General features: G+C 36.0%; 2 protein-coding genes across 2 annotated transcripts; both read right to left on the minus strand.

Moving 5' to 3' along the window:
• Positions 1–6,974: 6,974 nt before the first annotated feature.
• LOC147853571 (lactoylglutathione lyase GLX1-like) lies at positions 6,975–13,913 on the minus strand. The gene is made up of 9 exons (XM_087332387.1): positions 13,725–13,913; positions 12,850–13,018; positions 12,639–12,763; positions 12,466–12,530; positions 11,688–11,900; positions 10,925–10,972; positions 10,741–10,848; positions 10,396–10,536; positions 6,975–7,354 (listed from the first exon to the last, which is right to left on the minus strand). Exons 1-9 carry the CDS (start codon positions 13,906–13,908, stop codon positions 7,313–7,315), a joined length of 1,095 nt encoding a protein of 364 aa, XP_087188513.1. The 5' UTR covers positions 13,909–13,913; the 3' UTR covers positions 6,975–7,312.
• A 1,608-nt stretch (positions 13,914–15,521) lies between these two features.
• Positions 15,522–18,397, minus strand: LOC147853572 (uncharacterized). The gene is made up of 2 exons (XM_087331810.1): positions 16,891–18,397; positions 15,522–15,919 (listed from the first exon to the last, which is right to left on the minus strand). Exons 1-2 carry the CDS (start codon positions 18,266–18,268, stop codon positions 15,840–15,842), a joined length of 1,458 nt encoding a protein of 485 aa, XP_087187936.1. The 5' UTR covers positions 18,269–18,397; the 3' UTR covers positions 15,522–15,839.
• Positions 18,398–19,592: the final 1,195 nt, after the last annotated feature.

Raw genomic sequence — 19,592 nt, forward strand, 5'->3', positions numbered from 1 at the left:
TTCCCAAAGTGTTTAGTGTACTAAGTTAGCAATGGCTCCTTATTGAAGAGAGGCTCGTGATATTTTAAACTCAGCTAAGGACTGATTGTCTTTGCCAAGCTATTTTAAGCCCTGAGCTTTTCCTTATACAATTTCCTATGATTGCTATTCACAATGCATAAAGGATCCATTTGATTGGATTATATGAAGAAATTAGTAATCTAGGTATATCAACATGAAATCAGATCAATTAGGGGAAAGTATATGACTCATTCTCTTTCGTGTGAATGCATTGGTGTCCATTGGTTGGTCTAGACAGGGTCAAGCTCCTCCACTATCAATCGTGATGCATAATAAGTGTGTCTTCTTGCTCTACGTTACGTAAAATTTGTGACTAGATTTGAGATAAAAATGTTTAGTAGGTCAAAAAGGAAATATGTTCAAATAATATCTTTAAAAGTATATTTGTCGTAGAATTGTCTAAATATCATACAATGTGAATTAGATGTTAGCAATTATGTGTGATAATTGGCGCAATAATTCGTGCAAAAATGTTCTTGTAAGGGTGGAGTAGTTGGGGTTTTGGACGAGAGGACAAAAGGGATGCTCATACGAAGATTATTCACTTACAAGTGGAGAGAGAGAAACATTTGTATGATTAAAAACATGTAGAATAAAATAAAAATAACATGATTGAGTACACATTAATGAATTATAGAAGCATGGTTTGTATTTAGAGGTTGATCAATTACAGTTAGGGGTGGCTTTCACACCTATCGCCTATTTGTTTGCAATAATACCCATTACCCTCATCAAAATTGATTAATCCCTTATAATAGAACCCTAATCCACCAATTTATGTGCAAGACCATCTTGGCTACATGCCAGAGCTTTTTCTCAACCCCCCGTCCTCTCCTTGAGGTTAAATTACCCTTGTCACATACACCCTCTCTAACTAGAGTCTATTACCATTTCCATACTCACACTCACACCCACACAATGTACCTACCATTTACCTTGGCTTACCCTTTTCACACACACCTTGTGCAACTTTTACATGGTTCACCTATGTACCACAAGCAACACGACATCGCCATTAATTGTATGACTTATTGTAAATGTACAAATCAAAGATAGAAATGGCAAGGCTCTCGTTATGTGCGCCATTTAAATCTCTCGTAGATGTCGACTATAAAAAAGAAATCAATGAAAATTTCTGAGAGAACCAAAGTGTTGTTGAAGCAATAATTGACCAACAAACCTCTATCTTCCATTTGAACCTTTGTCAAAATTGTTTCTAATTGCCAAAACAATATGGGTTTATGATCTTAAAAAGAATGAAGAGCACACATGAACATCAACCGAAACTCCTTATGAGGTGTTCTTTTATCTTTTAGATGACACAAGAACAATCTTGCTACCCATATATGTGCATCTAGACATATGCAAGCATTCGTGCTTGCCACATTGACATACCAACACACGTGTGTACCAAGCATATTTGATTAGTTGGAATACTAGTGTAGCATATGATGTCGTTGTTAGAATGGAATCTCTAATATAAAATTTTCTTCCTTAATTCCTTTAATATACAAAAGATATCGTATTGAGTGGATGTGGTTGGTACATAATTTGTCTCCTCGAATAACTTCTTTAGGGAAGCCAAATTTAATCTTAAAAACATTTTAGCTAGACAAAATGAGACAAAGATACACAAACTAGACATCCTACTCACAACCTACTTTAGAAACTTAGTTTGCCCAATGTTTAAGTAGAAATTTGGCTTAAATCATTGCAAAGGCCATGGGTTGAAATACACTTTATTCAAGGATTGAATGATGCCTTGTGGCCATGTACAAGCAGTTGATAAGGGAAAGGAAATTCAGGAGGAGATCATCGACAAGGGACTACTGGAAAAACATGTTGTATTGTACTTGGCAATGCATTAGGAGATATGTATGTTAGTGGCAGCTGAAGAGCAGTTGAAAAAGGTAAAAATCCATGCTGAAGTTGTTAATATATTTGAAAGTGTCCATGTATCATGTAAATCACTTTAGACATAATATAAACCATTGTTGGGAAAAAAAAGGATCGAATGATGCCTCATAGATAGTGAGCTTGGCACACATGACGCGTAAACATCTTGTCCAGGAAATTTTAACATTCTAGCACATTGATTGATACACCCAAACAATATATATTAATGAATAGTTTCATAGTTGTTAAAAAACGCGCATTCCACGTTTAGAGTACGTTTTAGAATACTTTGAAGTATTCTATGTTTTAGAACTGCCATATTTTAAATTTTGACGTATTCTAAAAATTCTACGTATTTAACATGTATTTTTCATTTCAAAAAAACATTAAATTTATTTTTATGAAAAAAAAACTTTAGATTTTAGGAGGTATTTAACGTATTTTACAAGTATTCTACACGTATTCTAAGTATTTAACATATTTTACCTATAAAATATGTATTCTAAGTATTTTAAAAAAAAGTTAAAATACTTAGAATACTTATTCTACATGTATTTTATGCTAAGTATTTTACAACAATGTTTAAATCCTCATATATGATTAACAACTACAAATATGTATCAATGCCCAAATCTTGGTCCAACATCACTAATTATTTATAAGCTATCTAGTTTTCTTAGTTATTCGTAGTCACATGCTTCTTTATGGATATTATCGACATAGATCTTAACATAGATTTAAAAACCTATGGAAACATCCCATTCATGAAATGTTCACATTTCAATCCAATGTCACATATAGTTTATAGGTATCTAAGTTTCTTAAGTATTCATTCCAACATGCTTCTTTACATACAATTTGCATTTTTACGTATAACTTTGATGCCAATAGATTTATTTAGTATCCACATTTCAGTCCAACTTCATTTCATTGTTTATAGATATCTAAATTCATTCTTTATTCACAGTAACATGCTTCGTTTTATACTATCTACATGTACATTGAAGAGTTTGAAAGGTTAGTTACACCATGTTGCTTTATCATGTCACATGTATAAAAGCATGGAACACCTATGTCTCGAAAAAGAAAAAGTATAGTAAGTTTAATGTTCAAAGAAGCATATTATTTGTATAGATTTAGATGATACTAATAATGGATAGTCCACTGTCCATTCACTATTCACTATACCATCATTCTTAAGAGATTATCCACCCTTAAAGGTATGTCGAAGGTTGTTACACATTGTAGGTATATGTGCACCAAAGTTTGACTACAATATTATTGAGGATAACCTTTGCCTTTGATCGATTCTTCAAATTATTCCTTTAATCTTGTTTTCTTGTGGATAGAAGATTGTCCAACTTCTATACTAATTGTTACTGATGCATTATTACTCTTGCATTCATAGTGGTCAACAAATTATGTTATCAACAAGCTCAAAGATTTCTTTGAATTTTATGTGTTATCTTGATTCTTTGTAATCCAATGTGATCTCACTAATGTTTGATAACATTGTGCCATTTCCCATTGGCAAGTTCATTTGATGTTTATATGTGCTCTCCCTATCTTTTTATTTGTTTTTTTGTATTACGATAGTAAAGCTAGAGGTGAACCTAGATTTCGCTTATCCATCCACTTAGGTTGCCATCTCATTGTATGCAATACTTTACATATCCACTTCAAGATGTAGGGGTTGAATGAACGACCTTTTGGTTTTGGTTAGACAACCTTACCAAGTAAGCTACAATTGTTTACACATTCTCATTGTCTCCCTTTTTCAGAAGTTTCTAGATTGTTCTAACATAGCATGAAGAAGTTATCACCATGAGAATCCCATGAGTCGAATTTAAATGTAGTCAATGGTCACATGTGCATGTCTTTATGCAATCTCAAATCTCGGCTTCATGCTCTTTAATTAATCTTAATATTGTATCTTCATCCTTCATATAAATAGGATTCCTTCTTTCTTTCAATCTATTAGTGATGATATTGTGGTGTGCATGTGTTCCTTTGTGCCACCCTTTTAGCACACCCTTTTTAGTAGGCATGTAGCTAAGCCAACCCACACTTTTAGCAGACCCATTTTAGCCTGCATGTAGCTAAGCCAACCCAAATGGGTACCTTTGTAATCATCTCTATATGTGTTATTGTACTTTATCCCCAAGCTTGGCTATCTGGCTATCTGGCTCTAGCATCTGCTCATTACTTTGTGTTATGAGTTCAAAAAATATATGGCTAGATTCAATACACTCATTATGAAAGTTTTGGAGTCATTGTTGAAGCGCGCACACACATAAATATTAACCTTGGATTTCTTATTACAAAAAATTTATATCATGTAGCTAATGCTATATATCAAAGATAATGCACTCATTATGGCAGTTCTGGAGTCATTGTTGAAGCGAGTGCACACACACACACACACACACACAAATCTTGGATTTCATGTTACAAAAAATTTATATCACGTAGCTAAAACCTAATGCTATATATCAAAGGCAGGAAACCAAATACCTATATATATATATTCAAAGAATATTTGCATTCAATGAGGGTATAACTTGTACGAACATTAAAATATTCATTGAAGAATGATGCATTTGAGGGCTCATTTTCTTCATTTTAGATCTCAATGGAGTCGGATGGACAATTGGTTGTTTTTTATACACACTAATGCGTGAAGTGCCGTCAGCACCTCGGCCTTTGAAATACAATCATCAAATGTTAAGTAGGCCCAAACTCACAAAGGAAAACATTACACATCAAAGTTGTTGTGCAATCAACTCGAGGAGATGCTTGAATTTTGAATTGAATCTCCTAGCACTTGATTGTAGAAGCCCTTCCAAGGCTATTTCTTTGTCACTTTACATTGTCATGATGCTCGATGAAGGTACTTACAGAGTCATTCTAGGGGGGTTTTAGTTCACTCTAGGCACATTGGCAATGTCAAAAGTATCAAATTATGTAGTGTTTCAAAAACATGTTGATATATAATAAAATTCACACAATTACAATAGTAAAAAGGGCTGAAATCCCAAAGTTCTTAGACTTTTTTCAAAGTTGTCCTGCCTCCAAGACATGCAAACATTAGGGATTGTACATTTCAAAAAACACCAAGAAGGGCATTTCTTTTATTTTTCAAGAGGACATAATCTAAATTTTCTATTTTTGCTAAGGCATTTTTCTTGCCTCCAAATTTTGAGTATCCAAGACTCTATAAAAAAATTAACATTGCATAACTTCAATAGAATCTTTAAGCTTTTCAACATTAATCACAACATCAATCTTCAAATTTGACCTTGTTGTGCACACAAATTCGACATGCATGATTCCCAGATGTGTGTTTATCTCCTCTCTCAATAACTTTCAAATTTCCGTAGGGGGCTTGAAAACAAGTCCAAATTTTACAATTGTCACATCTTGTATAGATGTCGTTAATACGCTTGCTCAAATGGGAGTATTACCTTCCTTTATATGAATTCCACTATAATGTCGAGGATAATTCAATTAGATACTACAATGAGTTTATCACTTCATGTTTATGGTCAATTATCTTTCATGTTGTCTTCAAGAAAGTCCTACACTATGTGATTAGATTGCATTTATGTATATCCAATCAATATGGAAGTTTCAAATGTAAGCCTACTTAAATGATATTCCAAAAAATGGACAAAATCATGTATTGAAAGCCACAAACATGGTCCCTTCATAGCAAGTTAAAGTTGGGCAATCAATAGTTATTCCAATTGTGTTGTATCATTTGTCACTCATGTTATGTGTAGGCAACCTCTTATGTGTTTTAGATTATGGCAAATAAAGGAAAATGCGAGCCTTGCTTAAGTGGCATGGAAGCATGTTTATGCTCCAAAAAGGCTTTGAGAGATAGGAATTTTAAATATATATGATTAGACTCATGTGAGTGTCTCATTCCTTTGAGGAGTGTTTGAGGGGAACCAATCATGGAAAATGTAGTGAATCGTGATGAACCGCTTTTGAAACAAGTCTTTGGCTTTAGGGAGAGGTTTCTTGGGACCAATTGATAATTTGTTTTAGGTGTAGCATGCACAAACTTATTGTGTCCTTCAAGTGAGGTGATGTCTTTTGTAAATACACATGTTTGGCTATTGCAATGCATTTCTTACTTTTGTTGTCCTTGGTGCAACAAGTTCAGCCATCATTGATGTTGTTTGTGTATAGCCAATGGTAGACTTGTATTTGCATGTTTTTTCTTGGCTTTCCTCCAATCTCTCTATGTGATCCATTATTGCCTGAGATTTGGGATGTTGGCACCTATAGTAGCATTTCAAACTACTAGAACTAGATTTGTGATTTCCAAAAAATAAAGGCCCGTTTGATTGAGGATTCAAGGATTGTCTACATTGCAAAGTCAAATCTCTCATTTTCTGGATTCATCAATCAAGGTTGATTGACCATTTGCAAGACATGACCCAAAACAAATTCAAAACAAGTGACATAGACATGAGTGGAATCATGTGTTGAGATGGGTTGGCATTCCAATATTCCACTCAGAGCTAAGGTTTTCATTTAGAGGGTTATGGTTGGGGATTACACATCATTTGATCACTTGGCCATTGTATAGACAATCACTTTCCAAAGCTCGAATCTATGTCACTTCCACCACATTTGAAGATAATGTTTCAATTCTTGAGGTACTAGGGTTTATAGCATAAATGGAGGATGTGGAATGCCTTTGTATTTGATGCACAAGCAGGATGCAAAGACCAACCAGGCAATTGAAAGGCAATTAGCTTCAGCAATTCTTGATGTTAGAAACTTCAGGGTGGTTGTTGCATGAGGTTCAAACATGTATTTTGGTCCAAGACCACATTCAAAACTTGTGTTGGCCCCTTCAGCAAACAGTCTCATAGGAGGTGTACATGACCCTATATGGATCCTTTGGTCTCTTGGGTTCTTTGTAGTTTGCTTCCCATAATTAATTAAGAAATGAGAATGTGAATGAGAATTAATTAATATAACTGTGTTTAAGAAATCAACCATTTGTTACAATAGATAATCACAGTTTTTATTATTGAATATTTATATAAAAGCATTTACAACCGGATGAAGAAAATATTATGTCCCTAGATTTAGACAAGACATTTTCTCCCTTGCTTAACAATAGTACCCCATCACCTCTATCCTCTAAATCATCAGTTGATTTTCCACATTCTAAACAAGGCTCTCTTTTTAAATCGAAAAATCAAACGACCAAAAATCGAAAACAACTCGACCTTTTAAATAGCTTCTTTGCATCACGTTCACTTTGGAAGCCTATCCACTCCAGCACTTTTCATGAATGTCTCTAATCAAGTTCTTTTTCATGTTTGTTTGGGTTTTACTCTAGCTCCTTCAAAAAGTCTTTGTTGTCCACAAAAACCTGTCACAGTTCCATAAAATCAATCAATCCATCCATCTTCCTGTTGCCATACATAGATAACAAATCTTCAACTTGAATCAATCAATCTGCCACACTCAGAAATATTACAGGTTTTTCTGATTAATTTTGACAAGTGCCCAAAGATTATGTTAAAGCATTTTATTAGAGCAAGCCATGGTCAAGTACACATTCAATTGGATCCAATAAAGGTTAATGGTTCTCTTCCGACAATAATCAAAGAATCAATCAATCTGCCTCCCTCAGAAATATTACAGGTTTTTCTGAATACTTTTGACATTACAACAATGTCCAAACATCAGGGTAAAGCATTCTATTAGTGCAAGCCACATTCATGTAGACACTCAATTGAATCCAATGAAGGTAGTGGTTCTCTTCAGAGAATAATTATGCAAATAGATAGATTTCACCAGTTTAGGGTTCATAAATAGATACATAGATAGATAGATAGATTTTATTATTGACTTTAAAGGTCAAATATGACCTATGAGATAAAAAATAGAACATTTTCATGTAGCACATGTGAAAGTGAGCAGTGACTCTTGATGTTCAAGAACTTTACTAATGAATGTTATAATCAATAGTGCACAACATGGTTGTGAGAAAAATTTGTGAGGGACTTTTTTGAATCTTAAGCATGTATTCAACAACCCTACCCATGGCCATGATCTCAATGGGAAGTGATCCTGTCTCAAGGAGTAGGAGGGTGTATCAAGGTTGTTAGGTACGTTAGATACGATACAGATACCATACGTATATAACGTATTAATACGCGTATAGTACCTCCCAATTTAAAAATACGTTAAATACGTTTTTTAATATGTTAAATACATATAAAATATGTATTTTACGTATAGTACGTTACATCTAGAATTTGAAAATTATTTACCTTTCTAAAAAATATTTGTAATATTGTAAAAAGCATCTATGTTTACACAATTTTGTGATGCACATTATAGGTCTACATCCTAAAATGCATATAAAACATTTAAACATTTCACATCTTAAAATACTTATAATATGGATGTCGACATTCATTTGTTCTATAAATCAGTGTAAGTGTGTATCACGATATTCTACTTCAAATTGTAATTATTTACGATTATGCCCTCATAGATTGAGGAATCGTCTACAATTATCACACTCATTATAGGTTTCTCTCTTCATTTCTCTCTTCTTCATCTTCATCTTCATCTTCTATCTTCTGTGATTATCACACTCAGAGTCAAGACAGGTTTCTATCGTCTTTTCTCTTCTTTTTTTCTTCTTTGTCATCGTCATTTCTTCTGTTCTCCATTCTTTTTCACTAAAATCTTTTTTTTCTTTTGCTTTTTGTTGGGATTTTACTTACATTTTTTTAGAGATACGTATTACACCTGTTTTTTCAAATGTACGTTAAATACCATATTGGACAAATGTACATGATATTTGACTGAACAACATTGAGATATAATACGTACTATACAAATTATGAGGTACTATACGTATTTAGACGTTAAATACGGGTACGTAAACAACCATGGGGTGTATGGCGTTTGTTTCTTGGCTTGGTAGAAACTTCGTCATCGTCATTTCTTCTGTTCTCTCTTTTTCACTAAAATCCTTTTTTTCTTTTGCTTTTTGTTGGGATTTTACTTACATTTTTTTAGAGATACGTATTACACCTGTTTTTTCAAATGTACGTTAAATACCATATTGGACAAATGTACATGATATTTGACTGAACAACATTGAGGTATAGTACGTACTATACAAATTATGAGGTACTATACGTATTTAAACGTTAAATACGGGTACGTAAACAACCATGGGGTGTATGGCGTTTGTTTCTTGGCTTGGTAGAAACTTCGTACAAAAATGCTTTTGGACGTTTTTAAGCTATTTCCAAGTAGACTTAAGGGATGCTACCACCCCATACTCCGAGAGAGAGAGAGAGAGAGAGAGAGAGAGAGAGAGAGAGAGAGAGAGATTATATTATCGTCTTCGGAGGTCAAATATGACCTATGAGACCAAAAATATTACATTTCACATAATACGTGTGAAAGTGAGTAGTGACTCTCGATGTTCAAGAACTTTACCAATGAATGTTGCAATCGAGAGTGCACATTGTGGTTGTGAGAGGAATTCATGCAAGGATTGGGCTCAGTCAAAGAGATGTGGAAAGCATGGTCGAATATGATCAAAGGCAGAGCATTGTATCATATTTGAAGAGAGAGAGAGAGAGAGAGAGAGAGAGAGAGAGAGAGAATTCTAGCATTCTCATGCCTGAAATTACAATATAGAAAATGCACATGTATTCTTTGCATTGTTGAAACCCTAATTTCTGAAATAACAGAAATTATTACAATATGTGAACCAGCCACATAATTAGGTTTCTGTGAACTAATTCGATAAGATAGAGAACAACACCACGATATTGAAAAGCCTAATTTCAGAAACCCTAATATTGACAAAAAAAGGACTGCCAAACAAGGGAATCCTAAATCTGCTGCCTACACAAGGGCTGTCCCTTCATATTGTTTGAAATTGTTTATTGTTTATATAGAGAAGAAAAAAATGTCCCTCTAATCAGAAGTCTCTGATGCATCTGTTCATTCTTTAGGGATACCATAGACAGAAATTGGGAAAAGGTCACAAACACGAGAGCAACACACCTTAAGGGCAGTAGATAAGGCTTCCCAAGATAAAATGCTGGATACAAAATGTTTCCAGGCACACACGTACTAAATTTGTGACAAGTTAGTTTTTGAACTCATGTCCAACCAATCATATATGTTTCATAAATCATTTCCTTGTCCTCCCAAACCGCCCCCCCCCCTTGCCACTTGTGTAGTAAATAGCAATTATTTTACCTGCTTCTCTTTGTCTAAATTATAAGGAAAACACATCAAGATTCAGGATCGAGACAACATGCTGAATATTGGCATCTAAATTAGGAGTGGTATATGTTGTTTTCTAAGAAACCTAAGGTGAAGCCACATCAAGAATCAGAACCTGAAGAACACAGATATCACAATACTGACCGATTTCCAACCATCTGGATCAAGGCATGCGAAAATCTTGGTATTGATCCCCGGAAGTGGTCCAGGCTCTCGGGTTATTTTTCCTCCTGCTGCTCTCACAGCCTCAGCTGTTTTGTATACATCATCGGTTCCTATGGCAACCTGTAAATTATAATCATCACCATAATTAATGGTAATCATAACGTAATACAGTTATTTCCCTTAGGTTCAATACCTAAAAGAACGGTCATATAAAGCGAACAAAAGACTGAAAATCAACATTGAAATCCTCAGCAATTGTTTCGGATTCAGGGTTTAAAATGAAACAAAATTTGTTTTAATGTTTCCTCAAATACTGCATTATACCTGGCCATATGCGTTGCCCTTCTCATACTCAGTTACTCCATAGTTATAGGTCAATTCCAAAACTGGGAATTTGTCCTCTGGACCATAGCCTAGCATTGCTAATGTATACTAAAAGGACACAATAATAGAACGATTTAGTCCTCGAGAAGCAATGATCTGTTATCCAATATAACCACATACAGACCTTGTATTCTGGGTTATCACGTGTTCGGAGAAGTTGCATTCCAAAAGCCTGGGATACAATCATTATTAGAGTAATTGTAGAAAACCAATGACATTCAATCTGATCATCTCTGAAAACCAAGGTACATAGATAAAGACATATTTTCTGCTAAAACTTGATAGCTCAATCATCATCACCTACTCTGAACAATACATTTTAAAGAAAAAAACAGCAATAAAACCCTAAGTAGCCTCTGATTAATGACTATTTAGGAATGAGTGGTATTTGTATGATTGTAGAAAACCAAAACACATACATACATCCTGGTTGTGCTCTTGTAAAGATTTGAGTCCAAAATGCACTAATAAATCTGAATAATTATTGTTGACTATCCATCAGTAACCCCCTAAATTAGAACAACTCATGAACAATGTGGTAAGCCAATTGATGAGTTGTCATTGTATTTTAAGCTGTAATGAATTCAGTTAGCTTTGTTAAAAGATCAATAACAATCCACGTCTAGTAGTGACAGCCAGTATAAAACTTGAACCCACATAAACAAATTTAGTTCAAAACATATTAATTACTCATTTGGGCATTCACATGTGAGGGAAAACACAATTGAACAAATGTTCTAGATTACTCAAATGAATATCCATGTTAGTCTAAGGCAAGCAAACTCGTTTGAGTTGTTTGCGGCTGATAAAAAATAGAGCATATGGACAAAGAAGAGAAAGGCGCCATATATGTTTTCTGAAAACCAAGTATATACATAGAGACATACTTTCTCGTAAAACTTGATAGCTCGATCAAGATCGCCCACTCTTAACATGACCTGACAAAGCGGCTCCGGAGTTGGTCCCCTTTGAATTAGTTCAAATTTGTAACCATCTGGGTCTTCTATGAACGCTATCACAGAATTTCCACCCTTGACAGGACCTGGTTCTCTTGACACATAGCCGCCCTTAGCTTTAATAAGCTCTACTGTCTTATAAACCTGAAAACAAATCATTTTTTGCAAAAACCTTTACTACTGTTTTTCATCAGAATTTATTGCTTCCTTATAGTCATTTTGAGAAAATCAACAAGTCATACAAATGAATAGTAATAATATGAATGAAAATATTATATTTTAGGCCTCAGAATTCAACTGAATTGATTTGCAAAAGAAAATATTTCTTGCATCTGAATTAACATTAAGAGAGAAGTCACAAAACAAATAGGGGTGAATGGTTGCGTGCAAAATAATTGTGGTGTAAATTGTGGTGTATATAGACCTCAGGATTCAGGCGAAATTGATCTGAAAACAAATATATTGCTTGCTTATTGACATCTAGAAAAATGGCACAAAAAGAAATACACATAAATAAGGATAATTCTTGAAAACTGTATTATCTAGACCTTTAAAATTATATTTTATGAAATATTTATTAACACTTCACAAAAAGCGGCTCAAAACAAATATAGGTAAACAATATCATAAATGAAGATAGCGATACATAGACTTATATGAAATTTCCCAAATAGAATTTGCACATTTTTACATGGGAATGCAAACTTACATCTTCCACTGCAATTCCAAAATGACCAAAACCTGACCCCAAATTATATTTCTCTACACCGTAATCTGAAACAAATATGTCATAAATCCTAATAAATTGTGTGTGCATGGAAAATAAGCCATAAAGCAGACTCATAGAGCAAAAAAATTCAGAACAGACACATATATGCTTACTGTAGGTCAACTCGACAACAAAGTGTGAATCTTCTGGACCATATCCAAGGAAAGCATTTGTATACCTTTCATCTGGTATATCTCGTTTCCGCAGGAGCTTCATCCCAAGGCATTCGGTATAAAATCTGTACATTTTATGTTAAAAAAATCCTTGAGAGCGAAGGCAACACAAAATCAAGTTCCATGACTTTGTTTGAACTGGAAAACACACTTGATAGTTTTGTCCAAATCTCCAACTCGGTAGACTACATGAAGTAATCTTCTATTGTCTTCCTTTGCCCATTCCGTGATACTCTCATTGCTTGCCATAGCTTCTGTTCCAACCATGTTTGCCATTGTAGAGAGGGGAAGAACGTTCTTCAAATGCTGAAGACAGAAGCCTGCAGACACAGATATCAAGATTATTGATTTATATCCAGCATATGTTCATGACTGAATTCTCAAGGAAAATACGAGACATTACATGCTAAAGCACAATGCAAAACCGATGTCTTCATATGTCCTATGAGAGATTTCCGACTCACTAGCTTGCCTCATTAAAGTTATTAAGTATTCAATAAACAGATATATAAAGATCATTAGGAAATTATACGTTGCAATGCATGCATGTTAATGCTAGAATATACGCATAACTTTAAAAACGCACTTTCCACAAATGAACCAAAGAGTTGGAGAACATTAACACCCATTATAGAATACAGAAAGAAATAGTTCAAAATGCCCCTAAACAAATATCACAAGGGGCGATTCTTAATGTGGACAAATACACATATGCATTGTACAGAGCAAGATCATGAACAATAAAACCTCAGAGTGTTGAAAAAAAAAGCATTGCCATACATTGAATCAGGCGAAGAAAATTAAATTAAACACCAAATTATTTTCTTTGTTTTTTTGGAATTTTTCTGTGCTAAGATATTGTTTTTCTTATGGTTCTCTTATAGATCTTCTTTATTTCCGTTTACGCATGCATTGGTCTTCTGCTATTTGAAACACATGGGTTTGCATCGGAAAAAAACTACATACAAAACAGAACAACAAAATGCTGAGTCCATGGAGCAGAGAGAGATGAATTTCTTTTCCTACCTTGAAGAGAGACGAGACGTCGTGTGATCTGCTTGCTACGAGAAGAAGGGGAAGTGGAAGAGGAAGAGGAAGAGGAGATGTGGAGGAAGGAAGGGGCGAAAGCTCTGGCCGCGGAGAAAGAAGAGGAGCAGGAACAGGAACAGGAAGATGATGAAGGGAAGGAGTGAAGGTGTGAAGAAGCCATGGCCATCATCATCATAAGTTATAACAACAGATAAGAGACAGAGACAGAGAAAGAGAGAGAGAGAGAGACCACAAACACCCAACACTACTCACACACACATAATCTCTCTCTTCAAGAGAGAGAGAGAGAGAGAGAGAGAGAGCCCACAAACACCCAACACTACTCACACACGCATAATCTCTCTCTTCAAGATAGAGAGAGAGAGAGAGACCACAGACACCCAACACTACTCACACACACATAATCTCTCTCTTCAAGAGAGAGAGAGAGAGACCACAGACACCCAACACTACTCACACACACATAATCTCTCTCTTCAAGATAGAGAGAGAGAGAGAGAGAGAGAGACCACAAACACCCAACACTACTCACACAACATAATCTCTCTCTCTCTCTCTCTCTCTCTCTCTCTCTCTCTCTCTCTCCTCAGGTCGAGCGGGCAAAACTATCATCCATTGCTCATTTGGGTTGATGTCTCTCTCTCTCTCTCTCTCTCTCTCCTCAGGTCGAGCGGGCAAAACTATCATCCATTGCTCATTTGGGTTGATGTCTCTAGATCCTATAGATAGATAAGCAGATGGATTCGGCCTCCAATAGATTGATAATCCGATTGATTGATTGCCGAATTCGCTTGATGTGGCTGATTCTCTAAGCCCGCAATATGTTAAATGAAAACATCATGTAGCAAGATTTGAACTTTTGTGACGTTTCTCGCTAGTAGATGCATGCTGAGATCGGACGAAATATCTTTCGTGACTTTCTCGCTAGCCGATGTGATATCGTTGTGCATTCAAATATGGCAATTCATGAATAGAAATAAGGTGTCTTATCACCATACAATGGCTCATTTGCTAGTAGATGCATGCTGAGATCGGACGAAATATCTTTCGTGACTTTCTCGCTAGCCGATGTGATATCGTTGTGCATTCAAATATGGCAATTCATGAATAGAAATAAGGTGTCTTATCACCATACAATGGCTCATTTGCTGCAATCACCACTACCCTCATTGTGAATTGAACTTTACACAATTTTGCATTCTTAACACCCTGACACGATCATTTCTTTATAGCTCCCAAAGGCTTTCGATGTCAATATATTGATTTTGTAGTCATACTAATATGTCGTGAATTCTACGAATACAATATGCTCCTATGTTTACAGAATCATCATTGTGAAACACGCGGAAGAGCCCCTTAGGCATGAACCCCCATCAATTATCTTGTTGCGCCACAAAATACATTGATTGCCTATCAAAATGACAAAGCTTATATGCCTCCATGTGTATTGTGGATTGTTAATTAGGAATTGCTGTCTAGCATGGAGGTAATGAATGTAGATGGCGTTCATATACACATGACGGGCAGTTTGCAATGACCATAGTTACAAATCGGTTTGACATGTACATAGTTAACATGCAATTTCTTTTGTTTTTGGCATTTTCACTTTTATTAAGTGAGATGCATTAATGCTAGTGTTCCACTTGACACAAGCTTTGCTTGTCAAATCAGGCTTACCTATGCAAGTGAGCAATTAGAACACAATTTGACCTCAAACACACTCATAAAACAAAACTTGAATGGTAGCCATTCAAAGTGTTGGCTGGTAAAAACAGAAAAGACAAATTTAGATTCACCATGGGAAAAGGGACTCCTTACAACTTACAACAATAAAGTTAGCATGATCAACTACTTGTGGACAACAAGAGTGCAAGGGTAATAAATGAGAGATACAAAGAGACTATGTGTGTGTGCCCACGTGTATAAGAATGATGGTGTGATGACTAATGTGCATGGGAGCCGGTAAGTATACTATGAAGTTAGGAGTATGAGGAGACTTGTCCATTTTGGACATTCTAAAGCTACTAGAAGTGCACGAAGTTACAAAGTTAGAGGAAAACTCGTCCATTTCGGACACTTGGGTTGGTTAAGTTAGAGGAAAAGCTTGGCATTACATGCGACTGCTTGTGCCCAATGCCGCAATCTTCCTTTCACATCTTTGGGGTCATCACCTACCGAAACAAATCCAACAAGAGGCTAACATCATGGGATTAAAACTCAAAGTCTCCTCGTCAAAAACATGCATTTATGTACATACATTCATAAATACACACACACACACATGCATCGATACATACATAAATACATTCACACACACATACATACATATAAACATACACACATACAAACATGCATACACACACACACACATACATGCATCCATAAATATATTCATACACACACATACATATAAACATACATAAATATATAACATACATACATACATTAACACATACACACACACACATGCATACATACATACATTTACACATACATGCATATGTGTATGTTTATATGTATGCATTTGTGTACATACATAAATATATAACATACATACATACATTAACACATACACACACACACATGCATACATACATACATTTACACATACATGCATATGTGTATGTTTATATGTATGCATTTGTGTACATACATAAATATATAACGTACATACATACATACATTAACACATACACATACACATACGCATGCATACATACATACATTTACACATACACATACACATACATGCATATGTGTATGTTTATATGTATGCATATGTATACATACATAAATATATAACATACATACATACATTAACACATACACATACACACACACACATACATACATACATACATTAACACATACACATACACACACATGCATGCATGCATGCATACATTAACACATACATCCATACATATGTACATATATGCAGGCATGCATGGTCAGGTACATACACACACGGACACACCAATCAGAGTCAAATCAATATGTATGCAGATCTCCTTGCGTGTAATGAATGCATGCATAATCAAAATGACCAAATGCAAATTAAACAAATCTAAACCCTGATTGATCAGGGCCCTAAACCTTAACCAATGAAACCCTAAAAGAAGGAACAAAAAGAAGCACATACCAGGGCTAGAAATCCTCCAAGTTGGGGTGGAAGGAGAGGATATGGGCGGTGAAGAAGCAGAAGCAGAAGCAGAAGAAGAAGATGGTGCTGCAATGGTGATGAGGGGAGGTTGGAATGGCAGGCTATGGCTATTATTAGGGTTAGGGTGGACAGAGGAGGTGTGGGTCTTGGCCTTGGCTTGTGTCGGAGAGTCATGGACGAGGTTCTGTGCCACGGCACAGTAGACCTGCAGCGCCGGCAAGGTCTCACACAGCTCCGCCGGCACAGATGCGTGGTCGAAGCCGAACCCTAGGTCGATGCAGCCCTTCAGCTCCTCGAAGTCTTCGTCTGTCAGGCTTCGGTTTCGGGTTCGATTCCCTCCTCTCCCATTCCCCACTCCCATCGGACTGCAAATCCTTCTTCTTGATGATGATGATGATGATGATGATGGCGATGGCGATGGCGTTCTTGATGAAGACATTGTTGACGATCTGTGTGCTTCTGCTGCTTCTTCTTCTTCTTCTTCTGCTTCATCTGTTCTTCTTCCCTTCATTGCCCCACAACAATCTGATGAGCTTCTTCCTAGCTCAGCCAAGCTGTTTTTCTTACACACTTTCTTCATCAGATTCTCCTCGCTGCCTCTGATGAGATTGACGGATCCACTCTCCTCCTTATTTAGCATGACCTCTCTCTTCCGCTCCCATGCTTCAGCTAGCAGGCTCTCTCTCACTGACACACAAGCTTTCCTGCTACTGCCATGTCTTCTTCTTCTTCTGTTAAAGATTGTATTAGGTGATGTGTTTCCCGGGATCTGAGTAGGACTGTGGTTCTCATTGCCATCGCCATGATCAATATAGTCATCACCATCAGTATTGTGATGTAAATGGCCATAATTTATCGCTCTTTGGACTGAGCCGTGCATAGTCACGTTTAGAGTAGAGTTGTCAGAAAGACCTACAGTATTCTCATTAGCATTAATACTAGTGCTGCATCCGCCATAGCCTAAATTGCTCAGATCACATAAGGGCTCCGCTCCTCCTTTGAAAACAGTCAGGGGCTTCCTTCCTTTTGCAAGATCCATGGAAGCAGCAGAAGAAGAAGGGACCTTCATCGAAGCTCCACCATTACCTCCATCATTATCAATGAGTGGGAACTCTTCGTCTGCGCCATCATCGTCAAGGGACTCGGCATCATCACTCCATGAATCCCGAAAACTATCTTTAATATGATGAGGATGATGACTGGGGACGAGATTAGCAGGACAGGTGAGATTGTTGCCGTTGTGAGGAGAGGAGAGGCAAAGGCTCTCGAAGGAGAGATGTGGGCTAAAGGTAGTAATAGTAGCAGCAGTTGTAGCAGAAGAAGAAGAAGCAGTAGAGAGGGATTTAGAAGAAACCATGGTTTCTTGAGCTAGTAGGGTAGACAGAGATCAAACAGTAGAATGTATGGAGAAGAAGTAGCCAATTGTCTCATCTCTATCACTCGCTCCAACACAAACAGAGCAGGATGGAGGAATTAACACAGGAAACAGTGTCAGAAACATATATACATATATATATATATATATATATATATATATATACATATACATACAGAAACAGAGAGAAGAGGGGGCTTGGAATGAAGACCACAGTCACTCCACAACTCTCTCACTTCTTTACTGCTAAACCACTCATGGTCCCACCACACACACACACACATTCAAAGCTCATACATACATACATACATACATACATATAAATGATATACACTCCAAGCTTTGTCTCACAAAACCCACCCCTCCCGTTCTTGACCAAATGACTTGACCATTGACTGACTAACTACCCCTCCTTGACTAGGTTTCATGAGGTTGATTGTAGACCCACCCTTGACCACGATACACTTGCCGTGATCATCGTGACTGGTCTTGTGTGTAGACTATTTTCATAATCCCATACACATGACCCCATATAACTCGATGTGCGTCCATTATTTGTTCATTACACCCTTATCCAGTGCATTGGTATTATGATGGTGGCCATGGTTTCGCCTTTTGGGCAACCATCATACATCCTTTTCATTGCATGTGTTATGGTGAGCATCGATCCGTATACAAACTTTTCATTATTAAATGTTCCAATGAGAAATTGAAATGTTGCATCGATTTCAAAAACATCATGAGGTTTGAACCTCATGATGTTTGGATATATTACATACACCTTATGTTTCTCTGTTATGTTGGTCAATACTTCTAAGAAAATAGGGAATATTGTGTGCATCCACATTGAAGTATTCAACCATTTAAGCCAATTGAGATTTTACCAATACAAATTGTGACTTGTTTGATTGGATATTATTACACACAATACACCTTAATATATAGATTATAGTGCACTAAACATTGTAAATTATAAATGGATTGTGTTGTGTTTCACAATTTGAAATCCCAATGAAAGTAAAGTGGCCAACATGGAGCAACCGTTTGGATCCTTCTTTAAACCATTAAATCTATTATTGTGTGCATTATTAGTGTTTGGGAATCCAAATGTCATAACGGGATATTTTCTAGTGCTTCCATGAGATACATAGTTGTTAAGTTTTCTTCTTTTGGATGAGGCACTTGAAATTCCAAAGCATAATTAGATGTTCTTTACTTGAAAGTCACTATTGAGCACATTTTCTTTTTCAACTATACCAATGGACTAGCAACCATAATCTTATCCCTAAATAACATACTTTAATGG

The sequence above is a fragment of the Azolla caroliniana genome, unplaced genomic scaffold (assembly GCF_043228905.1).
Source record: "Azolla caroliniana isolate FFs.n. ecotype wild unplaced genomic scaffold, voAzoCaro1.0.p SCAF_16, whole genome shotgun sequence".
Taxonomy (NCBI): Eukaryota; Viridiplantae; Streptophyta; class Polypodiopsida; order Salviniales; family Salviniaceae; genus Azolla; species Azolla caroliniana.